Source organism: Erinaceus europaeus, chromosome 3 (genome assembly GCF_950295315.1).
Source record: "Erinaceus europaeus chromosome 3, mEriEur2.1, whole genome shotgun sequence".
NCBI classification, from domain to species: domain Eukaryota; kingdom Metazoa; phylum Chordata; class Mammalia; order Eulipotyphla; family Erinaceidae; genus Erinaceus; species Erinaceus europaeus.
In genome coordinates, this window is record NC_080164.1 from 155149582 (window position 1) to 155169148 (window position 19567).

The window sequence follows — 19567 nt, forward strand, 5'->3', positions numbered from 1 at the left end:
CAGGGGGAAAGTTTCATGAGTGGTGAAGCAGTGCTGCAGGTGTCTTTCTGTCTCTCTTCCTCTCTATCCCCCCCTTCCCTCTTGAGTTCTGTCTCTATCCAATAAATAAATAAAGATAATTAAAAAAAAAATTCACCCGGATGTCGGGCGGTGGCGCAGTGGGTTAAGTGCATGTGGCGCAAAGCTCAGGGACCAGCGTGGGCATCCCGGTTCGAGCCCCCGGCTCCCCACCTGAAGGGGAGTCGCTTCACGGGCGGTGAAGCAGGTCTGCAGGTGTCTGTCTTTCTCTCCCCCCCCTCTCTGTCTTCCCCTCCTCTCTCCATTTCTCTCTGTCCTATCCAACAACCAACAACATCAACAATGGCAATAATAATAACCACAACGACGCTACAACAACAAGGGCAACAAAAGGGGGAAAAAAGGCCTCCAGGAGCAGTGGATTCATGGTGCAGGCACCGAGCCCAGCAATAACCCTGGAGGGGAAAAAAAAAAAACATTTTACCCCCTCTCCACCTGCAGGGGGAATGCTTTGTAAGTGGTGATGCAGTGTTGCAGGTGTCTTTCTCTCTCTCCCTCTCTATCACCCCCTTCCTTCTTGATTTCTGGCTGTCTCTATCTAGTAAATAAAATAAAGATAATAATAATACTAAACATTTCATCCCTCTTCCAGTTTTTGCCTCACATAGCTTTATACATACATACGTACAAATAAAACACACATACACATGTATACATGTCAACACATTTGAGTGACTTATAAAAGTCCTGCAACTTAAATAAAAAAAAACTACAACAACAAAAAAAAAAAAGTCCTGCAACTTTTCCATAAACTAATGTTTTTGACCCTCTTCACTGTCTCACTTGTTCCTTTTTCTCCTTTGTTTCTCTCTTCTTCTCCCTTTTACCCCCTCTTCTGATACAGGGAGACAGGAAGAGACATAACTCAAGGCAGAGCATTTGACTATACAGATCAATACAGGGATATCCCTGTCTCACTCTTTTTTTAATTAACTGATTTGTTTGTATATTTTTAGCCAGAGCACTGTTTAGCTCTGGCTTATGGTGGTGCGTGGGATTGAACCTGGGACTTTGGAGCCTCAGGCATGAGAGGCTCTTTGCATAACCATTATGCTATCTCCCCTGCTCCCTGTCTCATTCTTTTAAACATACATATAATTTATGGCAACTTAGTTTTCTGGTTTTATTTATTTATTTATTATTGGATAGAGACAAATTGAGAGGGGAAGAGGAGCTAGGATATGAAACAGAGAGACACGTGCAGCTCTACATCACCGCTCGTGAAGCTTTCCCCCTTCAGGTGGGGACCGGGGGTTTGAATCCAGGTTCTTGTGCACTGTAATGTTGTACTTAACCAGGCACGCCACTGTCTGGCCCCTAGAGATAGATATAGGGAGATCCTGTAATTAATACACTTTCATTCCCCCCCCCCCCCCAAAATCACTTTGTTGGGAGAGAGAGGAAGGGGATAATGGTTACAAGATCACATGTTCTTGGATAGAACCTTTCCCCTTCAGAACTTTGAAATACATTCTGCCGATAGCTTTTTTTTTTCTTTTAAGATCTTATTTATTAATGAGAAAGATAGGAGGAAGAGAGAGAGAAAGAACCGGACATCACTCTGTTACATGTGCTGCTGGGGATTGAACTGGGGGCCTCATGCTTAAGAGTCCAGTGCTTTATTCACTGCACCACCTCCCAGGCCACCCACCAGTAGCCTTTAGAGTTCCCATTGAGAAATAAGCTGATAGTTACATGGGGTTTCCTTTATAGGTGACCCCCATTCTCTCAGCCTTCAGAATAATCTTTGCCTTTGATCTTTGCCATTTTAACTATTGTATATCTTGGATAGACCTAGGTCTGGCTTCACTTTTCTTGGAGGCTTTAGAACCTCTTGTATCTATTTTAAACTTTTTTTTACTTATAAAATGGAGATATTGACAAGGGCATAGGATAAGAGGGGTATAGTTCCCACCACCAGAAATCCCTACCCCTTGAAAGCTTTCCTATTCTTTATCCCTCTGGGAGTATGGACCCAGGGTCATTATGGCATGCAGAAAGAAGGTGAGGAATGCCTGGCTTCTGTAATTTCAATCCATACTCCAGCCTGTTTCTCTCTTTGTTAAGTGGGGCAAGGCTCTGAGGAGGCAGGGTTCCAGGACACATTGATGAGGTCGCCTGCCCAGGGAGGTCACGTTGGCATCATGGTAGCATCTAGAAGCTGGTGGCTGAAAAAGAGTTAAGATATAGAGCAGAACAAATTGACTAATCATGAACCTAAAGGCAATAATATTGCAGATGAAGATTTGGGGTCTCCATTTTGGAAGAAGCTAGGTGGTCTATTTTAGGTATATTCCAAGGTACCCATAGCTTTACCACTTTGGCGTGAGCCTGACAGCTAACATGCAGGTGGGCCCAAGTTATTGTCTGGAGAGGTAGATGGTGTCATAGTTGGAAAAAGGACTAGGAAGCTGGATCAGGGAAGAGAGTAGCTCCCAATTATGGGAAAAGTATATAAATATTGTTAACTGTAAACTCCATTGATTTGAACTGGGGCCCATATTCAGCTTAGGAGCCTGTGTAGCCTCTGAACCCCTGTAGGTCTGAGCTTGAATTCTGTGGTCACGGCTATGGACATTCCAGGCTGCACTAATTTCAGTACCCATCTTCGGGTAGTAGGTAGAGTATGTTGTCCAACCTCCCTCTGGAGAATGAAACAGTCCTTACCATTATTGATCCACATTGAGGGCAAAGTACTGTAGGGACTCACGAAGAGGTCCATTATGTTATTCCTGATGGAGATGACCAGTGACAGTGGAGAGAGGGATCTGTTAGAGGCCTAGGCCCATCATGTCTATGTGGGAATCCCAGGACTCCCTGACAGAGAGGGACAGAGAATGACACCTGCAGACCTGCTTCACCGCCTGTGAAGCGACTCCCCTGCAGGTAGGGAGTCGGGCTTGAACCAGGATCCTTCTGCCAGTCCTTGCACTTCGTGCTGACTAAAGTTTTATACATGCTTGATGCTTTTCTTGTGATTTCTTTTTGACCATTTTGTTTGCTAGTAACCTCTCAACAGTGGATGTTAATGAGGTCTGAAAAATATTTTAGTCACAGATGGAAAAGGATTGAAGAAACCCCAGTGATTAACAAAGCACCTTATCTAGAAGGATTATTGAGGTTCTGACGCACTTTTGAAAACTAATAGATTGGGGGCCAGGTGGTAGTGTATCTGGTTGAGCACACATTACAATGAGCAAGGACCTGGGTTTGAGCTCCCAGCCCCCACCTACAGGGGGAAAGCTTCATGAGTGAAATAGGGCTGCTGGTGTCTCTCTCTTTCCCTGTCTATTTCCCCCTTCCTTTTGTTTTCTGTCTCTATCCAGTAATAAATACAGAATGTTAAAAAAAAAAAAAAGAGAGAAAACCAGCTTTGACTTTCTGTGGCATCTGTGCTCAGCACCAAATAATCATGGTAGAAGTCAGTATTATTTATTTACTTATTTTCCCTTTTGTTGCCCCTGTTGTTTCTCGTTGTTGTAGTTATTACTGTTGTTATTGATGTCGTTGTTGCATAGGACAGAGAGAAACGGAGGGGAGGAAGACAGAGGAGAGAAAGACAGACACCTGCAGACCTGCTTCACTGCCTGTGAAGCGACTCCCCTGCAGGTGGAGAGCCTGGGGCTCAAACCGGGATCCTTATGCCAGTCCTACTTCACAGCACGTGCGTTTAACCTGCTGCTCTACTGCCCGACTCCCAGAAGTCAGTATTTTAATTTTTTTTACCAGAGCACTGCTCAGCTCTGGTTTATGGTGGTGTGTGGGACTTTGGAAGCTTAAGCATGAGAGTCTCTTTGCATAACCATTATGCAAACTACCCCGCCCTCTTTTTCCTCCTCTTTATCATTACTTATATGCCTCACTGGAACTAAGCGTTTTAAAAAAGTTTTATCCTGGCGCAAGCGCAAGGATATCGGTGTAAGGATCCCGGTTCAAACTCCCGGCTCCCCACCTGCAGGGGAGTCGCTTCACAGGCGGTGAAGCAAATCTGCAGGTGTATGTTTTTCTCTCCTCCTATCTTTCTTCCCCATCTCTCTCCGTTTCTCTCTGTCCTATCCAACAACAAACAACATCAACAGTAACAATAATAACAACAACAAGGGCAACAAAAGGGGGGGAAGTTTTACCCCCCTCCTGTTAATATAATTGACTTAATTTTTTTAAATTTATTTTTTATTTAAGAAAGGATAAATTAACAAAACCATAGGGTAGGAGGGGTACAACTCCACACAATTCCCACCACCCAATCTCCATATCCCACCCCCTCCCCTGATAGCCTTCCCATTCTCTATCCCTCTGGGAGCATGGACCCAGGGTCGCTGTGGGTTGCAGAAGGTGGAAGGTCTGGCTTCTGTAATTGCTTCCCCGCTGAACATGGACGTTGACTGGTCAGTCCATACTCCCAGAATTGACTTCATTTTAAGAGGATTTGTTGGTAACCATATTTCTAGATTCTTGGTTTATGATGACTAGTCTTAATTAGATTGAAGAGTGTAGAATGTCACCTTCACCTCACTGAAGAGCAGAGGATAGTACTTTTTTTTTTTCCTCTTCCCACTTAATTGAAAAAATATTGAAGATTTAGCACATTTAAATCTTCTTCTATTTCTGAAGCTATAAGAAAAGTTTGATAATAGCCAAAACCTGTAATCAACCCAGGTGTTTAACAATAGATGAGTGGTTGAGAAAATTGTGGCATATAAATACACATTGGGGTATATTGCACCAAAGTAAAAGATTCTGGGGTGGGGGGTGGAGAGAATACAGGTCCAAAAAGGATGACAGAAGACCTAGTGGGGGTTGCATTGTTATATGGAAAACTGGGAAATGTTATGCACGTCCAAACTATTGTATTTACTGTCAAATGTAAAAAGTTAATTCCCCAATAAATAATTAAAAAAATAAATACACATTGGAATACTGCTCAGCTTTTAATAATGAATAATCCACCTTCTTGGACCCATCTTGGATGGAGCTTGAAGGAATTATGTTAAGTGAGATAAGCCAAAAAGAAACAAATGAGTATGGGATAATCCCACTCATAAATAGAAGTTGAGAAAGAACACAAAAAAAGAAGTTGAGAAAGAAACACAAAGCAGAACTTGGGCTGGATTTGGAGTATTGCATGAAAGTAGAAGACTCTGGGAGGGGTGTAGGGGTAGATTTTTAACCTCGTTTGTAGGGGTGGGCATAGGGACACAGATCTTTGGTGGTGTGAACGATGTTAATCTATACTCCTATTAACCTGTTAAAATAAATTTTTTAAAAGTTTGAATTTTTGCCTCAAAGGAATTGTTAAAAGTAAACTTTGTAGGGAAAGGCACTAAACAAATTCTTGTTAGTTTTTTTTTTTTGTGTGTGTGTGTGTGTGCCTCCAGGGTTATTTCTTGCTTAAGTTTTTGACACATTGCTAAATCCATTACTGTAAATCTCTTAACTAGATCTCTCTACTGTGATTTCCATTCATTTTCGTCTGTGCATGTTTCACACTGAAGAAAACAAACTGGGAATCCCAAACTCTCAGTAGTATGAACTACAGAATTGAGTTTTTTTTTCCTTCTTGGCATATAAATATAAGCATATTTTTATATACACCTGCACATTGTTTTTCCCTCTTTCATTTGTTATCTTTCTAAATAAATGAACATGTCTAATTCAATGTGACAAAGCAGTCTTTTCTTTCAGGCAATTCCTCTGCTGTATGTGGGATAATGTTAGTTTATTTGATGACTGTTACCACGTTTGAGGCTATATTGTACATAAATAAAAATTAATGGTGTTTTTTTTATGAGGACATAGATATCCTGAAAGGAAATTCTGAAGGTTAAATTGCCCATGATTTTCGACTAACTCGCAGAAATTTGACTTAGATTTGTTTATCACTGTTTTATTATAAGTTGCTGGGGAAAAGAGAACACAACTTGCCTTTGGCTTCCAGATGAGGCAGAAACAAATTTAGCCTCATTAGCAAAGCAAGAGTGTTAAAAAAAAAAAAAAAAAAAAAAGTAAAACAATAACTTCATTTGAATTGCTTTTTTTTGCCTCCACCCTATGTAGAATTGTAAAATATTTATATGAAGATGGTCACAGCAAAGCCTGTTAATTGAGTCTTCTGCAGTCATCCAATTGCATCACTTATTCTTGATTTCTTTTGTTTTCTTTCTCCATAATGTTTTGACACACACACACACACACACACACACACACAGTGTGTGTGTGTGTGTGTGTGTGTATGAATATGATTTTTGTCTACTTTAGACACCTCAGTATTGGACTTTTAAACTGCTGCTTTCTTTATGTCTGCTTTTGTCAAGGCAAGATGATAGCATGCTTTCAAATAAAACTGTGACTTTACAGTATACCATGTTTATTTTTCCATATTCGTTTCTATGAAGTCCTTTATACTTAAATTCACTTTAATGATTTAAAAGACAGTTGTCACATGAGTACATTTTATAAGGAATACCTCAATATGAATATGTTTGCTTTTAACAAAGGCTGTGACTTCAATTGGGTCACTTAGTACTCTGCTAAAAATTCTCCAACGGGTTCCCACATTATAATAAAATCAAATTCTTACCATAGTCTAGAAAGTTCTACAGGATTTGGCCTGTGCTTCCTTCACCTTAACTTTTGTGATGTATCTATAGCCTTTGTTGTGTTGCAGTCACAATGACCTCCCAGCACAGTCTTTTTCTACTGCTTAAACATTGTTTCCTGTTATATCTTCCTTTCAGATTTTTATCCTTTTTAATCTATCTGAAAGGGCACCTTTCACTATTTTTAAATTATTCTTCTTTTTACTTTTTTTTTTAGACAGATTTAAAAAAAATTATTTATTGGATAGAGACAGCCAGAAGTTGAGAGGGAAGGGATGGTGGGAAGGGAGAGAGACAGATAGACACCTGCAGCCCTGCTTTACCACTTGCAAAGCTTTCCCTTTGCAGGTGGGGACTGGGGGCTTGAACCCGGGTCCTTGCACACTGTAACATGTGCACTCAACCAGGTGTGCCACTACCCGGCCCCTTTACTTTTTCTTATTCATAGAATAATTTGGCAGTGTATTTTACTTGTCTATCTGTACTGGAAGTGCACAAGAACTAGGATTTTGTCTTTTTATTCATTGCTGTATCCTTAGTACCCAGCACATAATGGATCCTCAGTAAATAGTGATTGAATACATGAGCAAATAAATATGTTTATATACTCTGGGTAGTAACTGGGGGAAATTGTGCATTTTAGACCTGGCATTGGTAATTTAAAAGTCAGAAAGGAAAACAATTATTAGGATCCTACAACTTGTATAGCTTTTATAAGGTTAATGAAAGTGTCTGCTTTATGTAATTAGAAGTAATATTTGATTTTATTCTATTTAAGATGAAGAAGATGACTTTGTCTGCAAGAAAACAGTCTCTAAAGCAAAGGAGAATGGAGTATCTGCAAATAGTTACCTTGGAGTATCAAATGTGAAAAAGAATGAAGAAAATACTAAGATCAAGAACAAACCTTTATCACCATTAAAACTTACCCCCACATCAGTGCTTGACTATTTTGGAACTGGAAGCGTCCAAAGATCAAATAAGAAGATGGTGGCAAGCAAAAGAAAAGAGGTAAGTGTTACATATGCCAGTAAGAATGTTCCATTTTTTACACCCACTTACTGTTACAAATAAAAGGTGTTGCAACTAGGTCAAAACAGCGCTGGCAAAACAGCTCACTTGGATAGTGTGCTGCTTTGCCATGTGGGCAACACAGGTTTGAGCTATGCCCACCACACTGAAGGAAGCTTTGGCACTGTGGTCTCTTTCACTTTCTCTCTGCTTCTCTGTTTCTCTCTAAAAACAAAACAAAACAAAAAACAAGTAGGTCAACACATTGTATTGCTGAAAGTAAGTATGCTGTGATTGTTAATAAAGAATATTTACCTTCATTTTAGAGGATAAGGAAGTTAGAATATTACACATTTAATCTTTTTTGTACTTGTAAGTGGAAAAAGGTCATTTATAAGGAAAAACTTTTCTTAGAACTTGAATGCAGACTCATTTTAATATTTACATCAGTCAGATGAAATTTGACATTTGATCTGTTCTGAAATGAGGTGATAAATCCATGATTTATAAACAGAGCCAACCTTTCTTGTACTTTTTTCTTTTTAAATCTTTATTTATTTGGTAGAGATAGCCAGAAATTGAGAGGAAGGGGGAGATAGAGAGAGGAGACAACATAGAGACACCTGCAGCACTGCTTCACCACTTGTGAAGCTTTCTCCTTGTAGTTGGGGACCAGGGGCTCGAACCTGGGTCCTTGCACATTGTAACTATGTGCACTCAACCAGGTGCGCCACCACCCGGCCCTTACTGTGTTTTTGACTGAGGTTGGATTTCTCCTTTTCTTGGTATTTAGGAAACAGAAATAAAGAATAATTAAGTGAAAGGGTATATGTTTGTTGATTTTATTAGTGTCTGCACAGGACAATGTAAGTATTCTCATTTACTGGTTTTTACCAATGATATAATTTCTTTACTAGACAAGACATTAATCTATAGGTTTTTGTTTTTAGTCCCCCTCTCCACCTCTCTTGAACAGTTCACTAGAATTAAACACAAACCATCTATTTTGTAGGATTTATGCTTTTTAGGAAATTGGATGTTGTCAGGAAGACATGCCATGGTTTTATGAGTGGTGTGTGGAGGGAGACAGCTCCTCTGCCGATAGACTCAACTTTTGTTGGTGTATCTCATTAGTTACACTCAAGAGAAGCTACCCTATCTTCAGATTGTTCATGCTAATTTTGTTTAATTTTCTTTGCAATGCAGCCTTCACAAAAAGCAGACGATTCCAGACTAAATGATGAAGCCATTGCCAGACAGTTGCAGCTTGATGAAGATGCAGAGGTATTGGCATTCTGTATAGGCACCATTAGCAGCTAGAGGTTGGGACTTCCTGCTGCACTGCTGCACCCAGACAGTCAAGATTGTTCTAGTCTAGTCTCATTTTGGATTGAGGCTCATTTTGTAAGAGTTACATTGTAAAGTAAGTTAAAAATCTAATATGTGGAGAGTCGGGCTGTAGTGCAGCGGGTTAAGCGCAGGTGGCGCAAAGCGCAAGGACCGGCATAAGGATCCCAGTTCGAGGCCCGGCTCCCCACCTGCAGGGGAGTTGCTTCACAGGCAGTGAAGCAGATCTGCAGGTGTCTACCTTTCTCTCCCCCTCTCTGTCTTCCCCCTCCTCTCTCCATTTCTCTCTGTCCTATCCAACAACAATGACAATAATAATAACTACAACAATAAAACAACAAGGGCAACAAAAAGGAGTAAATAAATAAAATAAATGTTAAAAAAAACACAAGGACAACAAAAGGAAATGAATAAATATTTTAAAAAAATCTAATATGTGAAAACCCAAATGTATATAAAAGATAAATGAAAGCAGAGGATAATTAAAGATATATTGCTAGATTTGTGGTAAAGATAGCTATTACAAACCTACTTTACTATGTAAAATAAATTAATTCAATAATATTCTCTAAATATGGGCATTCCTATTCACTTTTGTGACTTTAATTACGTATATGCTGGTGGTTCCTAACTTGGTCTCCAGTTCAGAGTGGTAAACGTATTTATTTATCCAGCAAGTAGTTACTGAGCACTTACTGAGCTGGAGGCACAGTTCTAGGAGTCAAGAGCTGCTTTCCATAAGCAGTGTGAGGTCACTGTAGGTATTAGTAAAGATACAGATTGTTTTGGAGTGATCAGTGGGATTATGAGTTCTGTGCAAAAGTTTTTTTTTTTTTTTTTTTCCTTTTTCCCTACCTTTTAAATTAGAGTACTGCTCAGCTCTGGCTACTGGTGTGCTAGAGATTGAGCATGGGATATTTTGCATGCAAATCCTATTTGCTACTACTGTGGTATCAATAAAATAGTATTGACTTGGCCTCTGAGAAAGTGCCATTGGGCATATGAAGTGAACTGGTAATAGTGAGCTTTGGGTTTCAGAAACAGAATAGTAAGTGCAAACATCTTACATAGGAGCATTTTGACTTTGATAGATTTGGAGAAATCACCATCACCAAGACCTGTAAGTTATGATAGTGATGATATATTTCTGGAATCTACCAAAAAGACTTTTGGATGGTAAGGACTTTGAATTTTAGTGAAATAGAAAGCCATTAGAATATTAACTTGAGGGAGTCGGGCTGTAGCGCAGTGGGTTAAGCGCAGGTGGCGCAAAGCACAAGGACCAGCATAAGGATCCCGGTTCGAACCCCGGCTCCCCACCTGCAGGGTAGTCACTTCACAAGCGGTGAAGCAGGTCTGCAGGTGTCTATCTTTCTCTCCTCCTCTCTGTCTTCCCCTCCTCTCTCCATTTCTCTCTGTTCTATCCAACAACGACAACAACAATAATAACTACAACAATAAAAACAACAAGGGCAACAAAAGAGAATAAATAAAATAAAATAAAAAAAGAATATTAACTTGAGCAGTAACATGACTTGATGGATTTTAAAAGTAAGACTGGTACCATGAAGCTAGTAAGCCATGGTAGGACAAAAGCAAAACCAGATCATTTTGGAGACTGTTGATTGTTGAGAGAAAATAATGACTAGCAACAGAGTGGTAATGAGAGAGGTAGTGAGATGTGGTCATAATCTGTGTGTTTTGAAGGTACAACCTGTAAGTTATTTGCTGACAGGATGTAAGGTCTGAAGGAAGGAGAAGGGCCTACACCCCCTGCCCCCTAAGTTTGAGTAACTGGTTAAATGCCAGTAGTATTTATTGAGCCTAGGGCACTGAACAGAAAAATCAAGAATTGTTTATTGTTTTTTATGTGCCAAGTTTCAGGTATCTAATGGACTTCAAAATGGAGATGGGGAGTGAGTGACTATAGTCTCTCAGAGAAGTCCAAGGTGTTTGGAGTGAATAGGGTTTAAATGTATTTAAGTCCAGAGTATCTGGATGAGATTTTGGATGGAGAATATAAACAGGAAAGAAAACTGCCACAGACCTGAGGCTGAGGCACTATAAACATTTAAAGGTCGGGACGAAGAGGTTGATCCAGCAAAGGAGATGTAACGAAGAGTAGCTAGTGGAGTATGAAAATACGGAAAGTTTGATGTTTCATGCATTTCAGATGAAGAAAATCTTTCAATGAGGAGTGTTTTTTTCTGAGAAGTATGTGTAATCTGTATCACACCATATTTATCCATTTGTTAAATGACAGGCAGACGCTTATGTTGTTTCTAGTTCTTGATAATTGTAAATAATGTTGCAATAAAGATTATGGTGTATATATTGTTTTTTTGTATTTTGGGGGTAAATATCCAGAAGTAGGGTCCTGTGAAATTTCTGTTTTTAATTTTTTGATGACTTTCCCTACTGCCTTTCTTCTGAGCCCCCTCCCCCCTTTTCTCCCCCTCTCCGTTCTTTTCATACTGCTTTACATAATGGTCGCACAGTTCCTACTCCCCCACCCCCAAGCATATAGATGTTCTCGACTTTGCAGGAAACAGTTTATTTTCTTTTGGCTAATACTTGTTCTCATAGGTGTGACTTTTGAAACTAGAAGGAAAATACTCTGTGGAAAAGAATGTTATCTAGAAGGTGTTTGGGTTAGAATGCTTTATAAATATATATTAAGTTTACTTCATCTAATTTGTTACTTTAGACCATTGGTTACTTAGTGGTTTTCTGGATGGCTGATCTATCTGTTCATTGCTTATGGAGGGTGTTAAACTCTACAGCTTGCTGTTATGTGGCTGTCATTGTCTCCTTTTGCACTTGTTAATGTTTGATTTGTATATTTCAGTGTTGCTTTGATGGGTGGACATATATTAATAATTGTTAATGTTGAAGGATCTTTCTTGATGAAAATATTCACATTGTTTTTAGCAATTAGATGTAGTTCTGTTGTGGCAAAGGAATATTAAACCAAAGAGAAAATATGGTGAATCTGATTTGCTTATAGTGCTCTGTAGTTTGAGTTAGTTCATTTATAAGAACGAAGAGACTTAGCAGACTTAAGCCAGTTTTCTCACATTTCTTTTGGGCTGGTTGAATCTTGGATTCCTTTTCTTTGTTTGAACAATAAAGGAAAGTTATTTTATCAGGAGACATAAAACTATTTTTCCCCAGAGCACTGTTGAATTCTGGTTTATAGTGGTTCTGGGGATTGAATGACTTCAGAGATTCAGGCTTGAAAGTCTTTTTGCATAATAATCATGTTGTCTCCCCCTCTGAAAACAATTTCATTTATAATGAGAAATATGTTCTACTCCTTTATATCCTATTCTGGAAGAGCTCCAATTTTGCTGAACGACGACATCAATAACAACAACAACAAAACAAAACAAAAAAACAAGGGCAACAAAAGGGAAAATAAATATAAAAAAGATAAAAAGAAAGTAAAAAGAAAAGGGACCTGGTGGTCCGGGAGGTGGCGCAGTGATAAAGCTTTGGACTCTCAAGCATGAGGTCCTGAGTTCGATCCCCGGTAGCACATGTGCCAGAGTGATGTCTGGTTCTTTCACTCTCCTCCTGTCTTTCTCATAAATAAATAAAATCTTTAAAAAAAAAAAAAAGAAAGAAAAGGGACCTGAACCTGGGCGCTTGTGTAGTTTAATGTGTGTGCTTAACCAAGTGCACCACTCAGGCAGCCTGGCCCCTTACAGTGCAATTCTTTTAAGAACTCTTTCAGGGGAGTCGGGCGGTGGCACAGCGGGTTAAGCGCAGGTGGCGCAAAGCGCAAGGACCGGCATAAGGATCCCGGTTCGAACCCCCAGCTCCCCACCTGCAGGGGAGTCGCTTCACAGGCGGTGAAGCAGGTCTGCAGGTGTCTATCTTTCTCTCCTCCTCTCTGTCTCCCCCTCCTCTCTCCATTTCTCTCTGTCCTATACAACAACGGCATCAATAACAACAATAACTACAACAATAAGGGTTAGGTGGTGGTGCACCTGGTTAAGCCCTCGTGTTATAGTGCACAAGGACCCGGGTTCAAGCCCCCGGTCCCCATCTGCAGGGGAGAAGCTTCACGAGTGGTGAAGCAGTGTTGTAGGTGTCTCTATCACCCCCTTCCCTCTCAATTTCTGGCTGTCTCTGTCTAATAATAATAAAAAAGATTTTTAAAACTACAACAATAAAAAAGGGTAAATAAATAAATATTTTAAAAAGAAGCTCTTCGAGTTTAACATTAATAGAAATAAAAGGTCTGTAAGAACTTCAAACATTATAAGAAACATGACAAATTATGCCCCATATAGCAATCATGACTGCAAAACTAGCATATTTTGTGAAGTCTGATTTGACTTACTAAAATAAACCTTGACTATTGTTAAGTAGAAAAAGTTATTTTCTAGAAAATGTTTTTCTAATTTTTAAAAATATTTATTTACTTGTTATTGGATAGAGACAGAAATTGAGACAAGAGGGGAAGATAGAAAGGGAAAGAGAGAGAGAGAGAGAGAGACACCTATAGCCCTGCCTCACCACTCATGAAGCTTTTCCCCTGCAGGTGGGGACCAGGGGCTTGGACCCGGGTCCTTGCGCACTGTAATGTGTGCGCCTAACCAAGTGCATCACTGCCTGGCCACTCTAAATTTTTTTAAGTATAATAAACATAAGGGTCCTGGCAGTGGTGCCCCTGGTTGAGTGCACACATTACTCAGCACAAGGACCCAGGTTCACCCCCCCCAGCCCCCCACCTGCAGTGGGAGAGCTTCACAAGTAATGAAGCAGTGCTGCAGATGTCTTCTTCTCGCCTTCACTATCTTCCCTTCTCTCAGTTTCTCTCTGTCCTATAAAAGAAAAAACAAATCAAACATTAAAAAATAACTCGAATTGCAAAAAGAACAAAGCAGTTCAACTATGCTGACACATTTTTACAGCTGGAGAGACAACTGCATGAAGATGAAGAGTTTGCCAGGACGTTAGCCATGTTGGATGAGGAACCCAGGATCAAAAAGGTAGCGTTTTCCCCGTATGTTCACACTCTGAACAAACAACTGCTTGTTCTCGTCCGTATCTATGCATTCTAGGCGACAAAGATATAACTTTGAACAATTCTTTTGGAAATAATATTAGATTTTTAAATTTTTTTTTAAAAGGGTGGTCTGAGAGGTGGCGCAGTGATAAAACTTTGGACTCTCAAGCATGAGGTCCCGAGTTTGATCCCCAGCAGCACATGTGCCAGAGTGATGTCTGGTTCTTTCTCTCTCCTCCTGTCTGTCTTATAAACAAACAAACAAACAAACAAAAAATATATATATAAAGGGAGTGAGGGAGCTGGGGAGATACTGTCATTTGTAGACCAGACATACCTGAGACTGGACATCGCAGGTTCAATACCCAACGCAGATCTGAGCATTCTTCTGTTAAAAAAAAAAAAGTTTTGTGGGAAAGCCTTGAGAAATTTCTTAAAAGGTTAACAGAACCACACAGATCATATTTTACGCAATGATGAATTACTAATTTTTTTTTTAAGATTTATTTATTCATGAGAAAGATAGGAGAAGAGAGAGAAAGAGCCTTATATCGCTGGTACATGTGCTGCCGGGAATTGAACTTGGGACCACATGCTTGAGAGTCTAGTGCTTTATCCACTGCACCACCTCGTGGGCCACAGATGAATTATGATTTTTTTTTCTTACTCTATCATAGAGGATTTTTGTCCTTGCTCTGAAATGACGCTTATGAAGATTCCTGTGAAACAATTTAGTGTCTTTAATAGTAATTGTTGTCATTTTGTGATGTATATTATTTGGTATTTTTAATTAACTAATTTTAATGTTTGTATTAAACTTAGTCCCAAGTAATATTTGAGCATATTTAAAAACATCACGTTTTTTTTTTTGCATTTGATCTCCAAATATTAACCTAATATCTAAGAAAGATTATTTTTATTATCTTTTGTGTTATTGATTGTTTACTGGGTAGAAACAGTGGGAAATTGAGAGGAATAGGGAAATAGAGGGAGAGAGACAAAAGAAACATCTGCAGGTCTGTTCCACCACTCATGAAGCTCTCACTACCCGCTGGCAGACGGGGACCAGGGGCTTGAACCCAGATCCTTCTGCATTCTAATTTGAGTGCTTAACCAGGTGTGCCACTACCCGTCCCCTAAATTAACCTTTTATCTATTGAACCACATTCTGTTGATAAGAATGTCAACTTCATTATCTCACTTAAGAGATTTTATAGTAGGCAGGTATAAGACATAGTGGAAGGGATGTTGTTACTTGAAAAACCTTACATTGGCCTGGGAGACAGCATAATGGTTATGCAGAAAGACTTCCATGCCTGAGACTCTGAGGTCTTGGATTCAGCCCCCAGCATCCCATAGAAGACAGAGCTGAGCAGTGCTTTGGTCTTTCTCTGCTCTTTCCCCCCCTCCCCAACAAACAAAGCCTTAAACTAGCTAAAGGCACTCAGGTTATAGTTGAGAAATTTGCACATACACACATAGTGTTTTAATTTTCCCTTTCCTTTTTTCTTCTTATTTATAAAAGGGGAACCCTGGGAATTGGGTGGTACTGCTGCGGGTTAAGTGCAGGTGATGTAAGGATCCTGGTTCGAGCCCCCAGCTCTCCACCTGCAGGGGAGTCCCTTCACAGGCGATAAAATAGGTCTGCAGGTGTCTCTCTTTTGTCCCCCCTCTCTGTCTTCCTCTCCTCTCTCCATTTTTCTCTGTCCTATCTAACAACGACGACATTAATAACAACAATAAAAAAGGGCAACAAAAGGGAAAATAAATATAAAAATAAAAATAAAGTAAAAAGGAAACACTGACAAAAACCATAGGATAAGGGGGGTACAGCTCCATACAGTTCCCACCACCAGAACTCCATATCCCATCCCCTCCCTTAATAGCTTTCCTATTCTTTATCCCTCTGAGACCAAGGACCAAGGGATATTATAGGGTACAGAAGCTGGAAGGTCTGGCTTCTATAATTGCTTCCTCGCTGAACATGGGCGTTGACAGGTCGATCCATACTCCCAGCCTGCCTCTCTCTTTCCCTAGTGGGGCAGGGCTCTGGGGAAGCAGAGCTCCAGGACACATTGGTGGGGTCGTCTGCCCAGAGAAGTCTGGTTGGTGTCATGGTAGCATCTCAAACCTGGTGGTTGAAAAGAGAGTTAACATACAGAGCCAAACAAGTTGTTGACTAGTCATGAGCCTAAAGGCTGGAATGTTACAGATGAAGATTTTTGGGGTCTCCGTTTTTTGCTTTTTTCCAGAGCACTGCTCAGCTTGTGCTATTGATACTGAGAAGGATCCTGGGGCATTTTCCAAACAAATCTCATGTGCTACTGCCCTGTCTTTTCAGCCTTTCAGACTATCATTATTTTTTGGGAAAAAAAATAGCTATGCCCCAGCTCCAGTTGTGGTTGTGTCAAATGTAATTTTTCAGGTACTAATGGAGAGACTAGATAACTTTTTTTTTTTTCAATCTCTCTTGAGAAAGCACTTACCTTTTTTTTTTTTGGGGGGGGGTTTAAGAATTAAAAAAATTATTATTGGATAGAGGCACAGAGAAGTTTTGAGTGGAGAAGGTGATTGAGAGGGTGAGAGACAGAGACATCTGCAGCTCTACTTTAGCACTTATGAAGCTTTCCCCCTGCAGGTGGGGACTAGGGGCTTGAACTTGGGTCTCCTCATACTGTAGTGTGTGCTCTTAACCAAGTGCACTACCACCTGGTCCTAGAAAGTACTTATTTTTCTTTTAAGCTTTTAGATCATTTTAATTTTTGTCTTTTAACTTAGATTTCAATATTCAACTGCCATAATTTGAGAATTGCAATAAGCAGCAAAAGTAAAACTTTTGTTTTGATTTTCTAAAGTTGGAAAGAAATAGAATAATACTTATTTATTATAATTTTTCCTACTAGAGCAATGCTCAACTCTGGCTTTTTGTGATGCAGGAGATTGAATCTAGGCTTTGGGAGCCTCAGGCATCAGAGTCTTTCATTACTATGCTCTCCCCCACTTGAAAAACTTTTTTTTTCTTTTTTTATTTCTTTATTGGGGAATTAATGTTTTACATTCAACAGTAAATACAATAGTTTGTACATGTATAACATTCCCCAGTTTCCCATTTAACAATACAACCCCCCACTATGTCATTTATCATCCTTCATGGACCTGTGTTCTCCCCACCCACCCACCCCCACCCTAGAGTCTTTTACTTTGGTGCGATACGCCAGTTCCACTTCAGGTTCTACTTGTGGGTTTTTTTTTTCTGATTTTTTTTTCAACTTCTGCCTGAGAGTGAGATCATCCCATATTCATCCTTCTGTTTCTGACTTATTTCACTTAACATGAATTTTTCAAGGTCCATCCAAGATCGGCTAAAAACGGTGAAGTCACCATTTTTTTACAGCTGAGTAGTATTCCATTGTGTATATATACCACAAATTGCTCAGACACTCATCTGTTGTTGGACACCTGGGTTGCTTCCAGGTTTTGGCTATTACAAATTGTGCTGCCAAGAACATATGTGTACACAGATCTTTTTGGATGGATGTGTTGGGTGAAAAACTTTTTGATATGTTTTTAAAATACCCTTTCAGTCATCATCTTATCTATAAATAACAATAAGAATGTTCTATTTGCTCCAGAAATTTTGTGGATAAAGATATGTTTGTATTGTCCTACTGCTTTGGAAATGACTTAATCTTGAAAATGAAACTTTACGTATTAATTGACATTGATTTTCAGAATATATTTTGTAATGATAATTTCTTGCTATTTGATACTCTTCAAATTAAATTTCTTTAGGATCGAAAGGACCCACAAGAGAGAGAAACATTTTCACCTTTTGAAGACAACACAAGTCGATCAGAAAAACAAAAACTTCCTCATAAAGGTAAAACTGAGATAAAAGTAAGCTAAAATATTTTTCATCTTTTTATAGTGACAAGTTGAGAAAGTAGAGGGAGGTGGGGGTAGATAGCATAATGGTTATCCAAGGAGATTCTCATTCTTGAGGCTCCAAAGCCCCAGGTTCAATCCCCTACACCACCATAAGCCAGACATCTGAGCAGTGCTCTGGTTAAAAAAAATAAATATATAGGGAACTAGGCAGTGGTGCAGCAGTTTAAGTGCACATGGTAGAAAGCGCAAGGACTGGCATAGGGGTCCCCTCCTGTGTGTGTGTGTGTGTGTGTGTGTGTGTGTGTGTGTAGGGGGGAGGGTCACTTCACAGGTGGTGAAGCAGGTATGTAGGTGTCTTTCTCTCCCCCTCTCTGCATTTCCCATCTCTCTCAATTTCTCGTCCTATCTTCTCAATTTCTCTCTGTCCTATCCAACAATAATAACAACAATAATAACAAGGACAACAAAAGGGAAAAATGTAAGTAAATAAAATAAAAGAAAGAGAAAGAAGGGTGTGAGGGAGAAAGAGAGAGACACCTGTAGCACTGTTTCACCTCTTGTGAAGCATTCCCCTCTGCATGTGTGGACTTAGGACTTGTGCCTGGGTCCTTGAGCATGGTGATGTGTGTGTTCTGCTGGGTGTGCCACTGCCTGACACCCTAAAATAATTTATCTTTATAAGTAAAATTTGTGATAATCTGTTTCAAAGTTCTCCTCAATGATTTCTTATATTAGCAGCTGTCTCATTGAAGTATGACCTATTTAGATTTGTTTGTTCTGTTTGTTTTTCCAGAGCACTGCTCAGCTCTGGCTTATGGTAGTATGGGGATAGAACCTGGGACTTTTGGAGCCTCAGACACAAGTCTCTTTGCATAAACATTTTGCTATCCACCTGCCAGGCTAGCGTGGGGGTGCCTCTTCCCGGGTGCATACTCTCTGGGTTGGAGAGAATGTGACCAGAGCCAGCCTGGGCTGCTACTCACTCAGCAACATGAGGGAGATGACTCAGGAACCAAACACATGGCGTGAGGCAATGCATTATACTTATTGATCAGAGAGCCAAGGCTTTTAAAGAGTAGACCCGGAAGTGGCAAGTCGGAAACCAAAATGGCTAGGAAAGGGGTGGAGAAAGTCAAAAGGGCACTGGGACGGTAGAAACTTCCTTAGCAACTGTTGTGAGGGTTTTAACTGGTAGGATTAGTGATGCCCTGCAGGCAGGGAGGGTCTTGAGGGTAGAAAGAAGATAGATCAAAGGAATGGAATGGGTGGGGATCTTTCAGGCAAAACAATGATTATGTAGATAGGCCATAGTATCAGGAATGCAGGGTGCTTTGTGAGCCCTGCCAAGCTCAACCACATCCACACAATTTCCCAATATCTACCCCTACCTTCTCAGATATTTTAAAAGCTATGTGAATATTAGCTGAAGCAGAATGCCCACCTTCTCTGTGATTATTGTGCAAATGTATTACAGTTCTTGATTTGTGATTTTCTGAGTTCTGGGCAACATAGGCATTATTACATGCCTATTACTAGGTACCTTGAACTTTCTATTTTATTTTATTTTTAAATATTTTATTTATTATTGGATAGAGACAGAAATTGAGGAGAAATAGAGAGGGAGAGA

At 39.8% G+C, this 19567-nt stretch overlaps 1 protein-coding gene across 1 annotated transcript in view; it reads left to right on the plus strand.

Moving 5' to 3' along the window:
* The window catches only part of RFC1 (replication factor C subunit 1), an 85975-nt gene that overhangs the window by 33954 nt on the left and 32454 nt on the right, over nucleotides 1-19567 (plus strand). Inside the window, exons 5-8 of the mRNA XM_060188169.1 lie at nucleotides 7456-7688; nucleotides 8895-8972; nucleotides 13958-14035; nucleotides 17845-17932. Coding sequence (XP_060044152.1) covers nucleotides 7456-7688; nucleotides 8895-8972; nucleotides 13958-14035; nucleotides 17845-17932 — 477 coding nt within the window. The remainder of the gene's footprint in view (nucleotides 1-7455; nucleotides 7689-8894; nucleotides 8973-13957; nucleotides 14036-17844; nucleotides 17933-19567) is intronic.